The sequence below is a fragment of the Phyllobates terribilis genome, unplaced genomic scaffold (genome assembly GCF_046119375.1).
Source record: "Phyllobates terribilis strain yellow unplaced genomic scaffold, ASM4611937v1 Scaffold_5__5_contigs__length_657084704, whole genome shotgun sequence".
NCBI classification, from domain to species: domain Eukaryota; kingdom Metazoa; phylum Chordata; class Amphibia; order Anura; family Dendrobatidae; genus Phyllobates; species Phyllobates terribilis.
Window position 1 is genome coordinate 111,195,653 of NW_027362765.1, and position 22,715 is coordinate 111,218,367.

Genomic DNA, 22,715 nt, shown 5'->3' on the forward strand with positions numbered 1-22,715 from the left:
TACAGACAGAGGTAGGACAACTACCTCTTGTGGTCACATAGAACCCCCACATGAATATCCTAAGGAAAATTGGTGCTGATCTCCAACCCATATTCCACAGAGACCACAAACTGAAAGAGATATTCCCAGAACTACCACTTCTCTCCTACAAACAGCCCCTTAACTTAAGGAATCTCCTTGTCAGAAGTGTCCTCTCATCACCATCAGTGGTGGGCACATTCCCATGTAAAAATAAAAAATGCAAAACTTGTACCCACATATTACCATCAAATACAGTCTACATACCAAACACAAATCGGGACTACAAAATCATGGATGTATTTTCATGTACATCCTCCAATGTGGTGTACATGATACAATGTACAAGGTGCCCGGAAGGAGTTTATATTGGAGAAACTATGCAAAAACTGCAAACGAGAATGAATTTACACAGACACACAATTAAGAGTGAACTGGACAAGCCTGGGGGAAAACATTTTTCTGGCCTGGGACACTGTTTGACATATCTAAAAGTTTTAATACTAAAAGGTCATTTCAAGGACGACAAAGAGAGAAAAATTTGGAAATTCAAATTGATAAGAATGTTCAATTCCTTAACAACAGGACTCAATCTAACACCTGGATTTATGACTCACTACATGGATTCAATTCACACCTCCACCAGAGGGTCTCCAGATAATTAAACATTCCCACATTGCCATTTGCAACTAAAAACCCTAAATTTGATCTCTTTGACTTATCATTAGGAGGCATCACCCCTTACACCTCATGAACAAATGTCTTGCTGTAACATCTCTTAAATGTTGTGCCTTTTGTCTTATCAATTCATTCGTAATATTGCCTAAAGAAGGAGCCTCTGTGGTCTGAAAGCTTGCATATACTGTATATTTTTTTTCTGGTTAGCCAATAAAGGTATCACTCCGAGAATAATTTTGTCATTTTTGGGCATAAAAGTATTTACATCGATTTTTATGGCAACAAATGGTAAATGAGGGTAATTGTTGGGGAGTGATTTTTACAATTAAAGGACTTTTCTCTGTGTGTGTGTTTATTTCTTTTCACTATGGGGTTAGTAATGGGGGTGTCTGATAGACACCTCTCCATTACTAACCCGAGGGCTTGATCGCAGCTGTGATTTTTGACAAATCACAGTTGTCACCATGCCCATATATTATACTGATTGCAAATGCACCTGGGCATTGGGATGCCAATTCTGAGGTGGCTGTGGGATTCTACATTTTGGCTGGGGACGGGCCAATAACTATGGACCATCCAAGCCTGATAATAGAAGCACACAGCTGTCTGATTTATCTGTACTGGTTTCAAAATATAGGGGTATCCCCATGCCATTTATTTTATTTAATTATTTATTTAATGCACTAACTACAAATATCATCAGCATCGCCTGGTCTTGCTGATCGCAGGGAGACCAGATGAGGATGATGACAGTTGTAGGTAGTTAGCGTGATTCCCAGGCGGGTGCTGACTACAACTGTCATCAGTGTCGCCTGGTCTCGCTGATCACAGGGAGACCAGGTGAGCATGATGACAGTTGTAGTCAGCAACCGGCGCCTGGGAACAGCGCTAACTGTACTGCTATTCCCCGCCTCCAGTACGTGTCACACAGATGACACACGGATGTCATTCGTGTATCATCAGTGTAAACATGTGTGGGACGTATTGCGGACCATTCTGCCGAAAAAAATGGACATGTGCGCAGCCCCATAGATTTAAATGGGTCTAAGTGTGTGTCTCCAGTACGTGTGAAAATTGTCACATGTACTGGAGACACTGATGTGTGAAGGAGGCCTTACAGTGAGTGCTGAAGGCTACCCAAGTACAGCATTTATCTATCTCTGGTAGATCCCTTGAGAATGAACAGAACGGAGATGAACATGCTTAACCTTCACTTCACTCAGAGAAGCCTCTTCCGAGCCTCATTCTAAGGATCAGTGGGCGTCCCAATTGTCGGACTTTTAACAGTTGGGAAGTTATCTCCTATCCCCTAAGCTTGCATTTGCAACACTTTATGTAACCTTGCAGCACTCTCCTCAGTATCTTTACTGTTACACAGATATTATACTTATGTTCTTCTCAATGCAGTAAAGCAATCTCTTTCTCAGTGTTTGGTTCAGCCTCTCACGTGGTTGCCTTTCTTGACAACAATGGACTGAGTAAGATTGGCAGGCAATGTTGCACATCCCTGCAGCCTACTTATTGCATTTAGTTACCGTACATCAGTCTCTTACACTCAGGCACCAGCCTGATTGTCATCTCTGATGTGGTTTGCTTCTTTATATTAGGCATCAGCATACATACTTCCTCAGGATTAGTTCTCTCCTCACACCTTGTGTGCTGATTATTTTTGCCTATCAGGCAGATGTGCTTTCACTCACAGCAATGAGCCTCAATGTTCCATTCTGTGATGACAATCCTCACCATATTTCTTTTTGCAATGGCAGTGCTTTCTTTTGCAGGCAGGTCTCTCTTACCTGGAAAAACTTCAACAGAAAGTACATACTGGAACTTCCTACATGCTCCTTTGTGTTCCTCTTTATAGCCCTTTATAGCACACCATGTATAGTGAACGCTACTTACCACCGCTTGCTAGCTAACTATGATGCAGTCACTCATTGCAGGACTTCACAACTTTCCTCCTTTTGCCAGGCTTATCATTTGCTGTTCAAAAACAGAAAAATTTTATGCTCAGTGTTACATTTCTAAGGAACATGGGCACACTTTGCAATTCCATCCTCATACTATCTCCTTAGTGAGTCATCAATTCAGTGCATCCCTCCCTTGTTCTCAAGCCACTAATCACTACCAGTAGCTTCCTGTCAGGCAATATCTGATACAAACTTCAATCACAGTTCCACACACTACACAGCAGTTAAATACTGTACATTGGTATGTACACTGATGTATAAATATAATGTACATGGAATATACAATTTAAAGGGGTTGTCCAGTTAAAATAAGATATCACCTATAACTAGGATAGATGATAACTTGCTGATCGGACCCGCACTGATTGGCAATTTTATCCCTGATGGGGAAGTTTTTTCCTAGTTACAAAATGACATAGCAAGATAAATGCCAGATCACTTCTCCATTCGTTCTCTATGGGGTTTCCAGAAAAAGCCGAGTGCAAGTCGCATATTCACATTCTCATAGCGTGCCTATTGGGCACTCCATTTAAAGGGAATGAATGGAGTGTAGGTTGCACATTTTCACTGCATTCTAATTGGGATAAAAGTTTTGGATAATATAAAGGAAGCTTGGGTAACCGGTGTTATCTCCGCCACAACAGGGACAATGATAACCCATAGCAATGGTAAAAAGCACATAACAGTCCTTGTCTGTTACCTGTGGTATAACAGCATGGCGGACCATTTTCTTATTGCATGATGGGTTGGGAAAGGGGGCAGAAAATGAGGAAAGGAAGTTGGAAAGTGGGGTTTAAAAAGGAAGAAGAGTAAGAGGGAGGGTTGCTTAATTGGAACAGAAGAATGGAAGGAAAGAGAGAGAGAAAGAAGGGAATTTGAAAAAAATATAGTAGCTAAAACAAAGTGTAATTTGAAGAAACTGGACTATCTTGCACCTTGATGATTACATTTACGCTTTACAGAAGCCGTCCACTTCCACTAGCTCCCTCTTATCTCCTCAGTACAATTCTGAAGTGTCTGTGTGAGCCTTGTCATCTCCATAACAGGAGTAAATATTTAGGCTGCTCGAAGATATTGGTTTAGTAGCTGCTCATGTTTGTCAATTCAGAGAAAAATGATTCGGCCATTAATGGTTCAGTTACTGCAGCACAAACATCTGTGCCCCGGGGGAAGTGACATGATAGTCTTATAGGTTTACCTATAGCGCTTAATACTATAGCATCGCTCAGTTGAAATCCCTACGGCCAGCACATATTTCTCTCCGCGCTCTCTCTGGTCGACTCTTTCTAGTTCTTTATTTTCCTGTTGAAAGTAGAGAAGCTCCTCGGGGCATCATCCTGCCATTCATTTATGTTCCACCGTCTTCAGATAAAGGAGGAGAGAAACAATAAACCACAGTCGGAGAGTCAGTGCCTGCGAAATGTGTACTGCCCCGAAGAAGCTGAGACATCCTGGTGTAGATCTCTATAACGCTGGCATTACTCTTTGGGATTTTTATAGCTGTAGAGAAACTATTTTTCCGTCACTTAGAAGTTCTGTCTTTTCCTATGCGAAGGAGAGAGATTTCAAAGACAAGACAGGTATAGATAACTAGGGCTACTATCATTATAATATGACTCAAGATCTCCATTCAGATTAGATGGCTGTTGGCTGAATGATGCTTTGACCAATTTTTCTCCGACAGTTATCTCTGCCATTTCTTTCATACACAGGAGCACTCGTTTGGCCTAGTGCTCTTGTGTTCTCTATGATGAGACCTATGTTTGAGAGAACAAAGCAATCGTCACTCTGAATTCAGACATGCCCGATCAACATCTCCCCTGACAATCAGTTGGCTAGCACCCTGTTTGGCCAGCACACATTAGAGTGTTGGCTGAACCCGTAGAAATCGGCAGCTGTGGCCTACAGTACAGACCAAAAGTTTGGACACACCTTCTCATTTAAAGATTTTTCTGTATTTTCATGACCATGAAAATTGTACATTCACACAGAAGGCATCAATACTATGAATCAACACATGTGGAATTATATACTTAACAAAAAAGTGTGAAACAACTTTAAATATGTCTTATATTCTAGCTTCTTCAAAGTAGCCACCTTTTGCTTTGATGACTGCTTTGCACACTCTTGGCATTCTCTTGATGAGCTTCAAGAGGTAGTCACCGGAAATGGTTTTCACTTCACAGGTGTGCCCTGTCAGGTTTAATAAGTGGGATTTCTTGCCTTATAAATGGGGTTGGGACCATCAGTTGTGTTGTGCAGAAGTCAGGTGGATACACAGCTGATAGTCCTACTGAATAGACTGTTAGAATTTGTATTATGGCAAGAAAAAAGCAGCTAAGTAAAGAAAAACAAGTGGCCATCATTACTTTAAGAAATGAAGGTCAGTCAGTGCGAAAAATTGGGAAAACTTTGAAAGTGTCCCCAAGTGCAGTTGTAAAAAGCATCAAGTGCTACAAAGAAACTGTCTCACATGAGGGCCGCCCCAAGAAAGGAAGACCAAGAGTCACCTCTGCTTCTGAGGATAAGTTTATCCGAGTCACCAGCCTCAGAAATCGCAGGTTAACAGCAGATCAGATTAGAGACCAGGTCAATGCCACACAGAGTTCTAGCAGCAGACACATCTCTGCAACAACTGTTAAGAGGAGACTTTGTGCAGCAGGCCTTCATGGTAAAATAGCTGCTAGGAAACGACTGCTAAGGACAGGCAACAAGCAGAAGAGACTTGTTTGAGCTAACGAACACAAGGAATGGACATTAGACCAGTGGAAATCTGTGCTTTGGTCTGATGAGTCCAAATTTGAGATCTTTGGTTCCAACCACCGTGTCTTTGTGCGACACAGAAAAGGTGAACGGATGGACTCTACAAGCCTGGTTCCCACCGTGAAGCATGGAGGAGGAGGTGTGATGGTGTGGGGGTGCTTTGCTGGTGACACTGTTGGAGATTTATTCAAAATTGAAGGCATACTGAACCAGCATGGCTACCACACCATCTTGCAGCGGCATACTATTCCATCCGGCTTGCGTTTAGTTGGACCATCATTTATTTTTCAACAGGACAATGACCCCAAACACACCTCTAGGCGGTGTAAGGACTATTTGACCAAGACGGAGAGTGATGGGGTGCAACGCCAGATGACCTGGCCTCCACAGTCACCAGACCTGAACCCAATCGAGATGGTTTGGGGTGAGCTGGACCACAGAGTGAAGGCAAAAGGGCCAACAAGTGCTAAGCATCGCTGGGAACACCTTCAAGATTGTTGGAAGACCATTTCCGGTGACTACCTCTTGAAGCTCATCAAGAGAATGCCAAGAGTGTGCAAAGCAGTCATCAAAGCAAAAGGTGGCTACTTTGAAGAACCTGGAATATAAGACATATTTTCAGTTGTTTCACACTTTTTTGTTAAGTATATAATTCCACATGTGTTGATTCATAGTTTTGATGCCTTCTGTGTGAATGTACAATTTTCATAGTCATGAAAATACAGAAAAATCTTTAAATGAGAAGGTGTGTCCAAACTTTTGGTCTGTACTGTACATTAGTCTGATGTGCATGGGGGCTTTAGGCTCTGTTCAGATCTGTGAAAGGTATTTATATATATTTTTTTCCATTAGAGAAACACAAATGCAAAAATAACATCAACCCTAGATCCCCTCTGTAAGCCAGATACCAACAGCACCCCAAGGACCCCATTGACTAAAAATGAGGTTCTGTTTGATTTTTATCTTAACAACCGGCATTTTACCTGAAAATATAATGTAGTTATTACATTAAAAATGACAGAATCAGTAATGGAGCCTTCTGCACAGATATGTTAATGGAGAAAAAAAGAGAGGAGCCACAAGGCACTGTCTGTTGGTAGGAGAACAGTAGGACAACAAAAATTGTTGCTAAACAAACGCGTTTTCGAATCTAGGATCCTTTCGGTACTAGGATCTTCTACATGATCAAGACTTCTCCGACTCTGCCATACACCAGATGTGAATTGCTTCTCTATTAAATGCAGACTGATCTTCGTGCGATAAAAGGAAATTTTACAGGCTATTCCCTTGCAGATGCCAGTTGATGACTAATTGACTAATTTCAACTCTACCGCTCTTCTGTCACTTATTTATCATTGATTTTTAGTTATTTACATAGTGCTGACATTTTCTGTATCTGTGTATCAAGAGCAATAGTAGAATGTTGCAAAAAGTACAAAACATGGCATTCGAAACTTGCACCATGTTTGTGAATGCACAGAGAAATTCTGGCTCTTCATTGCTATCCTTATTTGCACAGCTTACTAGGTGATCACACAATATGCACCCTGCTATCTCACTAACTATGCTGTACTACCCATGGGAGTGACTGTCTTGTCCCTGATTTTTCTCTCCATAATTTCTCTAGCACAGTTGTGAACAGAGTCTTACAATTTAGACCAGGTTTTATGCAGGCTTTACTGTGTAGACTGGGTTTTGTGGGTCATGCCACAATATTTATGGGAGGGTTTCAGAAGTGCAAATCGGTAGAAGGAATTGAATTAGGAAGAGATAAAGACATTCTGCAAGTTAACCTTGAAGGGGAACCCAGCATGTACTAACAAAATAGGGCACTGCTTGACAAAAGCTAGGCAGTGTTTAATAGGAACTTAGACCTGGCTCCTGCAGTCATTGACACATTATCTACACCGCGTGCAGAATTATTAGGCAAATGAGTATTTTGCTCACATGATACTTTTTATACATGTTGTCCTACTCCAAGCTGCATAGGCTTGAGAGCCAACTACCAATTAAGTAAATCTGGTGATGTGCATCTCTGTAATGAGGAGGGGTGTTGACTAATGACATCAACACCCTATATAAGGTGTGCTTAATTATTAGGCAACTTCCTTTCCTTTGGCAAAATGGGTCAGAAGAAAGATTTGACGGGCTCTGAAAAGTCCAAAATTGTGAGATGTCTTGCAGAGGGATGCAGCAGTCTTGAAATTTCCAAACTTTTGAAGCGTGATCACCGAACAATCAAGTGTTTCATGGCAAATAGCCAACAGGGTCGCAAGAAGCGTGTTGGCCAAAAAAAGCGCAAAATAACTGCCCATGAATTGAGGAAAATCAAGCGTGAAGCTGCCAAGATGTCATTCGCCACCAGTTTTGCCATATTTTAGAGCTGCAACGTTATTGGAGTATCAACAAGCACAATGTGTGCGATACTCAGGGACATGGCCAAGGTAAGGAAGGCTGAAAAACGACCACCTTTGCACAAGAAACATAAGATAAAACGTCAAGAATGGGCAAAGAAATATCTTAAAACTGATTTTTCAAAGGTTTTATGGACTGATCAAATGAGAGTGACTCTTGATGGGCCAGATGGATGGACCAGAGGCTGGATCAGTAAAGGGCAGAGAGCTCCACTCCGACTCAGACGCCAGCAAGGTGGAGGTGGGGTACTGGTATGGGCTGGTATCATCAAAGATGAACTTGTGGGACCTTTTTGGGTTGAGGATGGAGTGAAGCTCATCTCCCAGACCTACTGCCAGTTTCTGGAAGACAACTTCTTCAAGCAGTGGTACAGGAAGAAGTCGGTATCGTTCAAGAAAAACATGATTTTCATGCAGGACAATGCTCCATCACATGCATCCAAGTACTCCACAGCGTGGCTGGCCAGAAAAGGTCTAAAAGAAGAAAAAATAATGACATGGTCCCATTGTTCACCTGATCTGAACCCCATAGAGAACCTGTGGTCCATCATAAAATGTGAGATCTACAGGGAGGGAAAACAGTACACCTCTCGGAACAGTGTCTGGGAGGCTGTGGTGGCTGCTGCACGCAGTGTTGATCGAAAACAGATCAAGCAACTGACAGAATCTATGGATGGAAGGCTGTTGAGTGTCATCATAAAGAAAGGTGGCTATATTGAGCACTAATTTTTGGGGATTTTGTTTTTACATGTCAGAAATGTTTATTTCTAAATTTTGTGCACTGATATTGGTTTACCTTGTGAAAATAAACAAGTGAGATGGGATAATATTTGGTCTATATCAAGTTACCTAATAATTCTGCACAGTAATAGTTACCTGCACAAACAGATATCCTCCTAAGATAGCCAAATCTAAAAAAAAACCACTCCAACTTCCAAAAATATTAAGCTTGGATATTTATGAGTCTTTTGGGTTGATTGAGAACATAGTTGTTGATCAATAATAAAAATAATCCTCTAAAATTCACCTTGCCTAATAATTCTGCACACAGTGTAAATGATGCCAATTTATTCAGTTTGTACCCTAGCTTTTCAACCTGTGATACATGTTCCTTAGAGGGCACCTGTCATGTTTCTAGAAGTTATTTGCATTGTCTATTATTATTTATTACTATAGCACAATTTATTCCATGGCACTTTACATGTGAAAGGGGTATACAAAGCTCAAGCAATAATTTTGAACAATACAAGTCAGCAACTGGTACAGGAGGAGAGAGGACCCTGCTCGCGAGGGCTCACAATCTTCAAGGGATGGGTGAGGATACAGTAGGTGAGGGTAGAGCTGGTTGTGCAGCGGTATGATGGAGCGGTGGTGCAGGTAAGTACACGGAGACTAGGTCACAGATATATGGAGGAGACAGGTTGTGGATGGCTTTGTATGCCATGGTTAGGGTTTTGAACTGGAGTCGCTGGGTAATGGGAAGCCAGTGAAGGGATTGACAGAGAGGAGAGGCCAGGGAATAGTAGGGGGACAGGTGGATTAGTCGGGCAGCAGAGTTTAGGATAGATTGGAGGAGTTCGAGAGTGTTAGAGGGGAGGCCACAGAGCAGGAGGTTGCAGTAGTCAAGGCGGGAGATGATGAGGGTGTGCACTAGTGTTTTTGCAGATTCGTGGTTGAGGAATGTGCGGATCTAGGAGATATTTTTGAGTTGGAGTCGGCAGGAAGTGGAAAGGGCTTGGATATGTGGTTTGAAGGAGAGATTAGAGTCCAGGGTTACCCCAAGGCAGCAAGCTTGCGGGACTGGGGAGAGTGAGCAGCCATTGACTGTGATGGATAGGTCAGATGGGGGGGTTGAGTGAGGTGGTGGAAAGATGATGAATTCTGTTTTATCCATGTTAAGTTTTAGGAATCTAGCCGAGAAGAAAGATGAAATAGCAGACAGACATTGTGGGATTCGGGTTAGTAAGGAGGAGATATCAGGTCCAGAGAGGTAGATCTTTGTGTCATCAGCATAGCGGTGATACTGAAAACCATGGGACTATATGAGCTGTCTGAGGCCAAAGGTGTAGATGGAGATTGTAGGGGTCCTAGAACTGAACCTTGGGGGACACTGACAGATAGGGGGCGAGATGAGGAGGTGGTGTGTGAGTGGGAGACACTGAATGTCCGGTCTGTTAGGTATAAAGAGATCCAAGATAGGGCTAAGTCTGTGATGCTGAGAGATGAGAGAGTCTGTAGTAAAAGCAATGGTCCACTGTGTCAAAGGCAGATGATAGGTCTAGGAGGAGGAGGACAGAGTAGTGTCGCTTGGACTTGGCAGTTAGTAGGTCGTTGGTGACTTTAGTCAGGGCAGTTTCAGTGGAGTGATGCGGTCAGAAGCCAGATTGTAAGTGGTCAAAAAGGGAGCAGGAGGAGAGGTGGGAGGACAGTTCAAGGTGGACGTGTTGTTCCAGTAGTTTTGAGGCATAGGGGAGAAGTGATATGAGGCGATAGCTAGTCAGAGAAGATGGGTCAAGGGTGGGCTTTTTGAGGATGGGTGTGATCGAGGCATGTTTGAAGCTTGAGGGGAAGATACCAGTTGTTAGTTACAGGTTGAAAAGGTGGGTTAGGGTTGGGATGAAGATTATTGTGAGGTTAGGGATGAGGTGGTATGGGATTGGGTCAAGTTTGCAGGTGGTGAGGTGTGATTTGGAGAGTAAAGAGGAAACTTGATCTTCCGTAAAGGTGGAGAAGCTGGTTTTGGAGGAGGGTTGAGTAGATATGAGGAGGGGCTGTGGGGACTTTAGGCAAAAGCTTTGTCTGGTGGTGTCAATCTTCTGCTTGAAGAATGAGGCAAAATCTTCGGCTGAGATGAGAGGCGAGGGAGGAGGTGCTGGGGGACGGAGGAGACAATTGAAGGTGTTGAATAGCTGTTTAGGGTTGTGAGACAGGAAGGATATGAGAGATGAGAAGCATGTTTGTTTTGCTGCAGTGAGTGTGGAAGTGGAGGCCATTCGCAGTTCTTTAGTCAGGTTGGTGTGCCAGGGTTGCCTGTTAAGTGTGCGAGCTGTGGTATGTGTGAGGGGGGCGACCGAATTGAGAGCTGCAGCTGTTGTGGTGGCAGCAGCATCTGGCAGCAGCAGCATCTGCATCGTATAAGGAACTTATGTCTGTAATGCTGTGCTTGTTACATACATCACAGTGGGGGAACATTGATGATTTTTATTCAGGTTATCAGGTATTTTGGATGCATTTTTGATTCAGCTTCTAAATTATTTATAAAAATGTATTTTTGGCATATCGGACAGGTAAACCTTTCTGACCCATGGACCTTCTCCAATCCATCTGATTGCCTGGATTTTCACTTCACATGGACATTATATAGTAGCGTTAGTATTGTTGGTGGCACAATTGTTATAAAGACCTTGAACTCATGAGCGTTCTTTGCTCTCCACCTTTTCAGCCGGATCTATTGCTAACAAGTATGGAAAATCAAACCCTGAAATTTTCTTAAGAACGTTTTGGGAGTGGAATTGCTTGTAGTGAAGATCTCACTGTGTCACTATTGGCAGTACTTATGGTAAAAAGGGAAAAAAATAGAAGGGGGCGCAGAAAGTTTTGCTCTTGTAGTGTATAAATATGAAACAATCAGAAATCCTCTTGATAAGTAGGTTTTCGATTCTTCTAGTAAAGCGTACTCACAAATCTCACTTCTACCTTTCATCCATCTTTACTGCTGAAATGTAAAAAATAATAGTATCTCTTTTAAGGACCCTTGAGGCGAAATTCAATTTTATTACCATCATAACTGCACAAAAACTGTAAATCTAAAAGACGAATCTGGGAAGCAGTGAGCCTCTCGTGCAGCCTCCGCCGTACCCCAGATGTGAATTGTTTCTTTATTAAATGCTGACTGATCCCCGGGCGATAGAAGGAAGTTTTACAGGCTATTCCCTTGCAGATGCCGGTCAATGACTAATCTACCATTTCAGCTCTACAGCTCTTCTGTCGCTTATATATCATTGATTGTGAGTTATTTACATAGCGCTGACATATGCAGTAGCCGTGTGTCAAGAGAGATAGAAGAATATTGCAAAAAGTCCAATATATGGTATTCGAAACTTGCACCATATTTGTGAATGCATCAAAAAATTCTGGCCCTTGTAGATCCTTTTTACACATTCCTGAATTTTATGAGGATACTTATGATACTTATGAAACTTATCCATATCCAATCCATCTCCAATTAAAATAAATAAGGTTTTATGTATATCTGCTTACATGCCCTATAAAAAAAATCTTGAATTAGCATCATTATTAATATAACACACTCAGACCACAGTTAACAGTGGAGTACCATAGAGGTCAGTATTTGGCCCTCTTGTTTTTAACATATTTATTAATTACCTTGTAGAGGAATAGAAGTAGAATTTAAATATTTGTAGATGATACTATAAACTCTGCCAGGTAATCAACACAGAGGAGGACAATTTAATATTACAGAGAGAATTTATTAAGCTGGAGGCTCAGGCTGAGAAATGGCAATTGAATTCATTGTAGATAAATGTAAGATCATGCAATTGGGCAAAGAAAATAAAATATATAATTATGTACTGAATGGTAAAACAATGGGTAAAACTGTCACTGAAAACTTAACTTTAGTGACCTGTGACAAGAAGCTGGTGCCAAGGCAAATAAAATAATGGGTTGCACTAAAAGAGGCATAAATGCTCATGACAATACCATAGTTTTGCCTCTATATACAAGTCACTAGAGCGGCCATACTTAAAATACTGAGTATAATTTTAGGTTTCAGTGTATAAGAATGACATAGTTGAACTAGAGTGGGTGCAAAGAAGAGCGAACAATGCTATTAAGGGAATGATTGAACTGCAATATAAAGACAAGTTATCAAACTTGAGGTTATTCAGTTTGGAAAAACAAAGGCTTAAGGGCGATTTTATTACAATATATGAAGGGACAGTACAGAGCTCTTTCTAATGATCTCCATTACACCTAGGCTTGCAACAATAACAAGGGGGTATCCTCTACGCCTAGAGTACAGAAGGCTTATTCGTAATCATTAGACACAGATTCTTTACTGTAAGAGCAGAGTGATTAGGGAACTCTCTGCCACATGATGTTGTGATGGTTGATTCAGTTGTGATGGTTGATTGACTACAAATGTACAAGGAGGGCCTGGATGACTTTCTTGAAAAATATAATATTACAAGTAATGAGCACTAGATTCTGTGATGGGGTGTTGATATAGAGAACTGGTCTGTTTGCCGTATATGGCATTGAGAAGGAATTTTTCCCCTAATATGGGGCAATTAGCATCTAACTCATGGGGTTTTTGCCTTCCTTTGGATCAACATGTGGGGTTATAGGTTGAACTCGTTGGACTCATGTCTACCTATAACCCTGAAAACGATGAAATCATTGCTTTGGATTTTTTCAAGGAATCCATTAGTACAGGGGTCCCCAACCAATGGCTCCTCGTGAGTCACTTGTAACTCGTGGGCCCCTCATATGTGGCTCATGGCTGTAAGTGTGTGACAGAGACTGTTATATACCTTCCCATGAAGACAACAATTGTAGTGTGAGTTTTAACATGCGGCTGTATTGTTGTTTTGATGGTATCATGTAAAATGTAAAATCCATAGAGTGTAATAAGTACTGATGCTGTTGTGTGGGTATTGTATTGATAATGCCTAAGGTAACTTGGTACACTCAGCTCAGGGGTAGGAACATTAGGGCAGATAGTCAGTGGTGAGCCTATTAGTGTATAAATGATAGGTATAGTATAAATATTGTTATTATAGTGTTAATGTAGGAAAGTAATGCAAGTTGTGTGCTGGAATGTAGGTGAAAGGTTAGATCATGTCAGCAACAGACTGCAGGAACAGATACAATTAAATGTTTGGGACCAACCCAACATAGGAGGTGGTTAGGTCATGCAAGAAGGGGAATCATTTCCTGGTCTGAGTTAGTGAGAGGTTTGTATGAAGTTCAGTTTCAGTGTGCAGTGAGCTGGAGACACGTGGAGTACATATGAGGTCGTATCAAATTTCCCTGTGGACCTTCCTGTAACATCCGGAGCCTATGGAAAAAACTAGGCACTGAGGAGTGTGCCTTAATCCCTTCCATAAAAAGGAAACTGGATGAGGAACCACGTTAGGGAAATATAGCAGTTCTTGAGAGTGTTGTGGATCGGATAGGAAATCCTTAGGGCTGACAGGAGGATCAAGGGATAAGGCATTTACTACAGGCCACCTGGGCAAGCTGAAGATATGGATGAACTCTTTATGTATCAAATGACCAAGTTCTCCAAAAAATATGACGTAGTGGTCATGGGAGATTTCAACTATCCAGACATTTGTTGGGAATCTCTCTCAAGTAAAACTAACAGGTCAAGCAAATTCTTATCCTCTCTTGCTGACAACTTTATCTTCCAAAAGGTAGGGGAGAAAACAAGGGGATCTGCTACTTTGGATCTAATCCTTATAAACAGGGAGGAAATGGTTGAGGAGGTAAAGGTGGCTGGTACGCTAGGAGGCAGCGATCATGCTATTATAGAATTTTGGATAACTAGAGGAGGAAGACATGTGAAGACTCAAACTTCAAGGTTAGATTTTAGAAAGGCAGATTTTAAGAGACTCAGAAAGAGAATAGGAGGGATCCAATGGCTGGATGTCCTTAAGGACAAAAATGTCCAGGAAGGATGGGAAATTTTTAAAAATGAGATTCTCAAAGCACAATTGTTAACAATCCCGAAAAGTAGGAAGAATGGGAAGCATTTAAGGAAACCAGGATGGATGAACACAGAACTTAAACACATGCTAAAAAGAAAGAAAGAAATGTTTATTAAATGGAAAGAGGGAGGCATATCTAAAGAAGATTATAATGCAGTCTGCAGATCCTGTAGGGCACGTATCAGGTTAGCTAAAGCTGACAATGAATTAAGGCTTACAAGAGATGTCAAAAGCAATAAAAAAGGATTTTGGGGGTATGTCAAAAGTAAAAGAAAAGTCAAAGATGCTATAGGATTTTTACAGGATGAAAATGGAGAAATGGTAAGAGAGGATGTTGAGAAGGCCGAACTTTTTAATTCCTATTTTGCATCTGTTTTCTCTCAGAAAGAAAATGTAACATCAACTGATCTTCACTGTCCTTTTAAAGGAATAGAGGAATCCAAGTTATCTGTAAACAGAAAGATTGTGAGGGAATATTTAGCTAACATAAATGAGTTCAAGTCTCCAGGTCCAGATGAATTACACCCCAGAGTACTGAAGGAGATCGTAGAAGAAATTTTAGAACCACTCTCCATAATCTTTGAAAATTCTTGGAGAACAGGAGAAGTCCCAGAAGACTGGAGAAGAGCAAATGTTGTTCCTATCTTCAAAAAGGGGAAGAAGGTGGACCCAGGGAACTATAGGCCGGTGAGTCTGACTTCTATACCAGGAAAGATCTTTGAACAAATTATTAAACAACATGTATGTAAGTACATGGATAAGAATGAAGTGATTAACCAGAGTCAGCATGGGTTTGTAACTAACAAGTCATGTCAGACTAACTTAATTTCCTTCTATGACAGAATCACTGACTGGGTGGATCAGGGAAATGCTGTAGATATAGTATATCTTGACTTCAGCAAAGCATTTGACAAAGTATCTCACACCATCCTTATTGAAAAAATGACCAAGTATGCAATGGACCAGGCAACTGTTAGGTGGATTCATAACTGGCTTAGTGATCGGACTCAAAGGGTGGTTGTAAATGGCTTCACATCCAGCTGGATGAATGTCTCAAGTGGGGTACCACAGGGCTCCGTCCTGGGACCTGTATTGTTCAACATCTTTATCAATGATTTAGATGAAGGAATTGAGGGTAAACTGATTCAATTTGCTGATGACACAAAGCTAGGAGGGATAGCTAATACTAGAGAAGAGAGAGAGAGGATTCAAAAAGACCTAAATAAACTGGAGCAGTGGGCAGCAACCAACAGAATGGTTTTTAACAGGGAAAAATGCAAAGTACTACATCTGGGCAATAAAAATGAAAAAAGCATATACAGAATGGGAGGAATAGAGCTAAGCAACAGTACATGTGAAAAAGACTTAGGTATACTAATAGATCATAGACTGAACATGAGTCAACAGTGTGATGCAGCAGCAAAAAAGGCAAATACAATTCTGGGATGTATTAACAGAAGCATACAGTCTAGATCACGTGAAGTCATTATCGGTCTTTACTCCTGTTTGGTCAGACCTCATCTGGAATACTGTATACAGTTTTGGGCACCACATTTTAAAAAAGACATAGACAAACTGGAGCAAGTTCAGAGAAGAGCGACCAGAATGGTGACTGGTCTGCAAACCATGTCCTATGAGGAACGGTTGCAGGATTTGGGAATGTTTAGCTTGCAAAAAAGAAGACTGAGAGGAGACTTAATAGCTGTCTACAAATATGTCAAGGGCTGTCACATTGTAGAAGGATCATCTTTATTCTCATTTGCACAAGGAAAGACTAGAAGCAATGGGATGAAACTAAATGGGAGGAGACACAGATTAGATATTAGAAAAAACTTTTTGACAGTTAGGGTGATTAATGAGTGGAACAGGCTGCCACGAGAGGTGGTGAGTTCCCCTTCAATGGACGTCTTCAAACAGAGGCTGGACAGACATCTGTCTGAGATGATTTAGTGAATCCTGCTTTGAGCAGGGGGTTGGACCAGATGACCCAGGAGGTCCCTTCCAACTCTACCATTCTATGATTCTAATCCGAGCTGAACATAAGCAGAGGCTTAAAATGTACTGTATTGATGAAACTGAAACTGGAGGGTGCTATGCCCGAAGCTGTGTGTTAAAGATTGTTATATCTGAACTGTACAATAAAGTTGAAGTTGTTATAATGGACCGGGTGTCCCTAGATGTGTGCGTGCCTGATCCTGGACCAAAGAACGTGGATGCAGTGGAGGCCTCCAGCCTGAGAGTGAGTACAATGGACACAGCAAAACACTGATGGACTGGGACACTGTTTATTTTTCGGGTGCCAGGGTGTGGAAAAGCAGCAGCTCACCCACGGCTACCGCCCTGGGCACCTTAAATGGCTGTTTACTCAGGTGAGTGTAACTCTCTCACTGAAGTGGCATTATTACTTTATAAGAAGCACTCAAGGCATTACTACTTTTCATGGGCGTGTTTGTGGAACTATTACTTTATAAGAAGCTTGCAAGGCATTACTACTACTAGGGTATTTTGGGAATTATGGTATTATTTTACAATGGTGCACTCATGGCATTACCAATTTTAAAGAAGGTACTTGTAGGCTTGCGACCATCTTTCAAAGCTGAATGTGGCTCTCAAGGTAAGAAAGGCTGAGGACCCCTGCATTAGTTAATGCGAGTTGATTTTACATTTATGCCAAATCTGACAATCACTTAGTTTAAAATCCCAAAGGGTGCAGCAGATATAAAATCAAGATGGAAAATCCCTTGCATATAACAGTACCGTCGTTTTGTCAGATCTTTGTAAATGTCATGCACATGAAGAGGAGAATATCTGCAGCGTAAGTTGATCTGTGCTGCAGATTTGAAATTCGTAGCTTGTCAATTTATGCTGAGGATACAGAGGAATTCACTCTTTGAAATGCTATGGCTGAATGTCGAACCAAAACATTTTAACAATGATATCCACAATGGTGCAGTACTTAATACTAAAAATTTTGCGGTGAGAGGTGGTCTGCAGTGTGTATATATAAACATGGGTATATATAACTCAATAAGAAGGGCTTATCATTGGTGATATTGCATGGTGATATTGCATCTCATGGTTTAATTTGCAGATCTTGATCACCCTAAGGCCCAATTCTACTCTTGATCTCAAAAACGCAGACTTTGTGATAATTATGATGATTTGCTATGGACCCGAGTCTCCAATGCAGCTGAGCCCCCTCTCTATGAATTTAGGCAACAAAGAGCTGTCTGGCTGTTTTGCCAAGTTTTTAACACTAAGATTCGGATACGGCTTTAAAGAAGGCAACCACCACGATATAACACAATTTTATTTATAATGGTTCATTTAAAACATAAAATACAAAATTAAAGTAATTGTATGATTTTATGATATTGTGTACACTTTTGTATATTTTAACATAATGTAAGGTGCCCCAGCAAGGTAGTCGTGGGCGAGTTGTAGCCCCTGCTCGCTTTGACACCCTACAGACAATTTGTGTCCTCCCTCTGATGTGTGGCTGGGTATGTGACGTTCTTCACTTACTTCAAATCATCCGATCGCGATTCTGGTAGCAGGTTCTCACTAACAGCTGCGCCTGACTGTGGAATCCTGTGGCCGATTAAAAGTACTACAGCCCCACATGGAAATATGTCAAACTAAACCCCAGATATAATCCACGCCCCCCTCTACTCTACTGACTGTACCACTGAAGCTAACCCCTTAACTTGACCTAACAGCAGTTCAGAGAGACCTAACTATGGGAACATGTTATTCTAACTACTTTAGTACCAAAGGAATGTTACACCCTTCTTCACTATTACATTACAAAGGTTAAGCACATATACTCACGTCATCACCAAGGATCTTTTTAAACATCATCGGTCTGGAATATCAGAGAAGCAACCACCAAGACAGAGAACCCCTGGAAATATCACAACACGGCATGGGCGTCCCCACTTATGCAGGTATTACAACACTGTACACGTATAAGTACAGTTACACAGCTTCTGCTTCTGTCTTAGTCACGTTTCTCTGACCTTATATGGTGATCTGCACTATGTTGTAAGTCTAGTTCACCTTTGCCCTCCAGTGGCCAGCCTTTGGGATTAGATGAATCAGAGAAACAAGGCAAGCATCAGACAATGGGGGCAATAAGCCCACACAATTCAAAAGCTCTCAAGAATCACATAAGTCAACAGCAGACAAAGGTTAAACAAATCTCCATATTTTACAATAACAAACAATAAACATAGGTAAACCTTCAGACAATGTGAGTAAACAGTTCTCAAGATTTTGTCACCATGAACATTGTCTGTGTGTAAACATCAGGCAAGACTTTTTCACAATGAGCAATGTCTATCTGTAAATGTATGGCCAACAATGCTGGTCTGTCATGATTTGAATGCATTCTGTATATTTCAATATGGATTCAAAATATCCATTTTATGTTCACACTACACTGGCTAGAGATGAAAAGCAATGAAATATTGACCCTCATTCATCATGATTGGCGATGTTCACAATGAAGAGGCGTAGTGGAATCAGACGCTCCTGAACCATTAGGCTACGTTCGCATGATGAGCTTTTGAAGAGTTTTTGATGTTGCAGCTTTTCTGCACCATTTCTGCACCCATAAAGTAAAATAGGTTACTTGGATTTTTTTTCGAAAATACGCTGCGTAAAAAGACTCAACAAAAACTCATCTTGGGAAAGTAGCCTTAAGAGACACATGCCTCTTTATGAATCAGGAATATTTGAGAAGTGGCATGAGCCATGCCATAAGAAACTGGAGTAAGATTTCTGGCATAAGAAAAGCCACACCTCCTCATGAATTAGAGGTGCTATATTGTCACGCCCCCATCGCACGACAGCCAAAATGGTGGTGAAAACCCCAAAAGTCGCAACATTTTTGCTCAATTTCAAGTTGTGCAAAATTTCTGAGACTTTTCAAAGCTTTTTACATCCATTTTCTGGTATAAAAGCTTTGATGAATCGGGGCCATTATGTTTACTACCGAATGAATCAGTAATACATGGTGCTATATTGTTCTATAAGCGATCTATACATTTCCAGTGTACAATATTCGAGCCTGATTAAGGTTTCCTCCTTGGAGGAACTTTCTCTTTTTAAGAACTCCAGTCCAGGAGGGATCAGACCGCAAATTTTTTAGACCGAATTATGAAGGTTTACGCTCCGCTAACTCTGGAGGGATTAATGCTCCATCTAAATTGACTGTATTATAATAATTCAGCCGCAGATCTAAAATATGTGATCAAATCTTTCAATATTAAAAATGCCAACAATGCAGTTCAGGGGATTTATTCTGTGTTGCGTTATTTCTGGCTCTTCAGAAGCAGACCTCAGAATCGTGACGGCGTCTGGAAGAAATACATTATATTAAAGCAAAAATATGATTTTAATTGTACAGCCCAGTGCTCATCCCAACCCTCACATTGCTGCAAATTATTACTATATATCCAGATAATGGCAGCTAAAACACCTGAAACTAGTAAATTGTGATAGGGATATAGAATCAAAGGAGACTGGATCACCGTAAATAATCTGCTTTCAGATCACCTACTCCGCTCACATTCACACATATGTGTGTCATGGTCAGTGATTAATGCTGTGGTGGACATACTGTACTATTGGTGTGACGCGCCCAGGAGATGGTGACGACTCGGCGCCCGGGCCTTGTTGTTGCCTGACCTTGGAGGATGTCGCGGTGGTCGGCTCCCGGGCCCGTACCCTGGGGTCACTCTTAAAAGAAAGGGGGGAAGTTATATGGGATAGGGGAATGTTCGCGACGCCACCCGTGGTGTCTGGTGAGGATCACCAGCACTGCAACAGTCCTCTAAGGCCGGTGTTCAGGCCGCTTAGTTGGTACGACTCCCCACAGGTGGAGCGGGGCCTCAGGGCATCGTAGGAGAAGGATGCAGGACAGAGGGGACCCAGCCGGGTCAGAGGAAGAATAGGCACACGCACAACAGTTCACGTCAGTACCTTTACTGGTGGTGTTTCTGGCACGGTCCAGGGTACTTCAGGGTGAAGGGTGCATATCAGGACTCTCCCCAGTGAGCGGGTGTGGGGCCTCCTGTTCTTTGCCTTTCCTTGATAAGTTTCTGACCTGCCTGAAGCTAGGCCTAACTTGGCCTCTGTCTTGCACCTGCTGACCTGGTGGTAGGGCCTTCTGTTGGAGATCACACTCCCTGGTCTCTTGGGCCTCTGTGACTCCTGACCCTGGTATAACAGTCAGCTTTTGGTGTTCCTGGGACATATAGGTCGCCAGGGGCTCCGGTTGTTTCTGCTCGGCGTAAGGAATCCCTGCAGACGTGGACCCGGTGTCCGGTAAATGGTTTTGAGATGAGCTGGTAAAGCTCCTCTGCCCCCTATGTTACTCTCTTTCCACTCACCTTCGGCCATGCTCGGGGCCTGCACTAGGCTTCACACGGGCAGTAGGCCTCGCTACTCTTCACCGCTCTTTTGGTGTCTTCACGGCTTAGGCTCACTAACTCAAGCTCTCTGAGTCTGGACTGGACTGACTGAGCTCCACTGCAGGCTAACTTCTGCAGGAGCTCCTCTCAACAGACTGACCTTCTAACAGACTGACCTTCTCACAGACTGTAGACTCCAGACTGCAGATTCCAGACTTAGACTGAGCTGCCTAGCTCCACCTTCCCTATTTATATCCCTAACGGGCTCCCTCTGGTGGTCTGAGGTGGAAGGTGGAGGTGTGTGATTGCTATGAGGGCCTCTTGTGGAGGAATCCATCCATGCACCCCTCTGGGATCTGTGGCACCAATGCACAGCAGGGCGCCACAGGTGCAACCTTTGGACAGGGGCTAAAGAAGTAAGGGGGCCACTACAACCTCCATAGCAAATGTAATTGTGCTTTATGATGAGCTATTAGATTGCAAAGGGCCCATATATCGTTCTTCTGTCTGTATCCACTTCTGGATCGTCTGCGGGTCTCCCAGCCCATGCTCAACAACCTCATAGGCATACATGAGGCTGTCAATTTTGAATAAGGGGACCCGTGGCCAACTTGTGAATGGCCATCCGTACTCGAATCGCGACCAAGGTTGCCAACTTGACTTTTTATTTTTTCTGGACAGTTTACTAAAAAATCACGGGCAGACAATATTTTTTAGACACATTGGAAAACCATATGTCTACAGCCCATAATTCTGAAATGATGACATCAGTTGCATTCGATGTAAACAGTAAAATGATGATAATTTACAATCAAAATAATCTGCAGAAGTTTCTTCAGCTTCAAAAAAATCACGGATGCCTTACATTTTTTTTATGGACAGGGCAAAAAAAGTGCCCTATTTTTACGTACTGTCCTGGAATTTCTGGATGGTTGGCAACCCTGATCGCGTTGTGTGAATCCAGCCTTGCTGATAAGCCGGGTTTGGACAAGCACATAAAAAAAAATCCAATTTTCATCCAGACGATTTTCATTGGTATTGTCATCTTTGTATCCGTATTTTATGTTTGTGTGTCATTCTTGTGGCATCTGTAATGACACATTAACATTTTAAAATGTCCATGAACAAATACAGTCTTTTAGGTTAATAATTGTGATATATTCGTAAAAATGGAATGCTTTACCGATATTCCATATAGGATCGGATTTTTTTCTGTGCACCATAGACTTAAATAGGTGAGTCTCATCTGATATATGGAAGAGAGTAGTGCAGGCTAAGATTTTTTTTCACACGGATGCATGGTCTATATGAAAAAAATGTCATCTAAACAGCCCTATTGACAGAACATGCCCATATATTATACTCATTTGACCACGATCCTACCCTGTAAAGAGAATTTTCTGCTTCAGAGCATTGTATGACCCTTAGTATATATGTATACCATATCATATGCTGTGCATAGTCTTTTAAGAGGGTAAAGAATACGGTTATAAAACCCTTTTGCAAGAGAGGCAGTCTGTTGTTGGGCCATTCCACCCCGTAACTTACAGAAATATTGTTTTCTTATTTACCACGGTGGAATAAACTTAATTGGGTGTTATCGGTATAGGTCGGTCATTGTGGTTCCACACAGTATTTCTGGATAAGTTGGACAACTCTGAGAGCATATGGCGTGTTGATCTTTAAGGACAAGATGTTCTTTGCCAGTAGAAGTGAGTGCGC

At 41.8% G+C, this 22,715-nt stretch overlaps 1 protein-coding gene across 1 annotated transcript in view; it reads left to right on the forward strand.

The window, feature by feature from the left end:
• The window catches only part of LOC141271478 (uncharacterized), a 48,598-nt gene that overhangs the window by 20,335 nt on the left and 5,548 nt on the right, over positions 1-22,715 (forward strand). Inside the window, exon 2 of the mRNA XM_073681544.1 lies at positions 14,962-15,946. Within this exon, the coding sequence (XP_073537645.1) occupies positions 14,962-15,946 (985 nt within the window). The remainder of the gene's footprint in view (positions 1-14,961; positions 15,947-22,715) is intronic.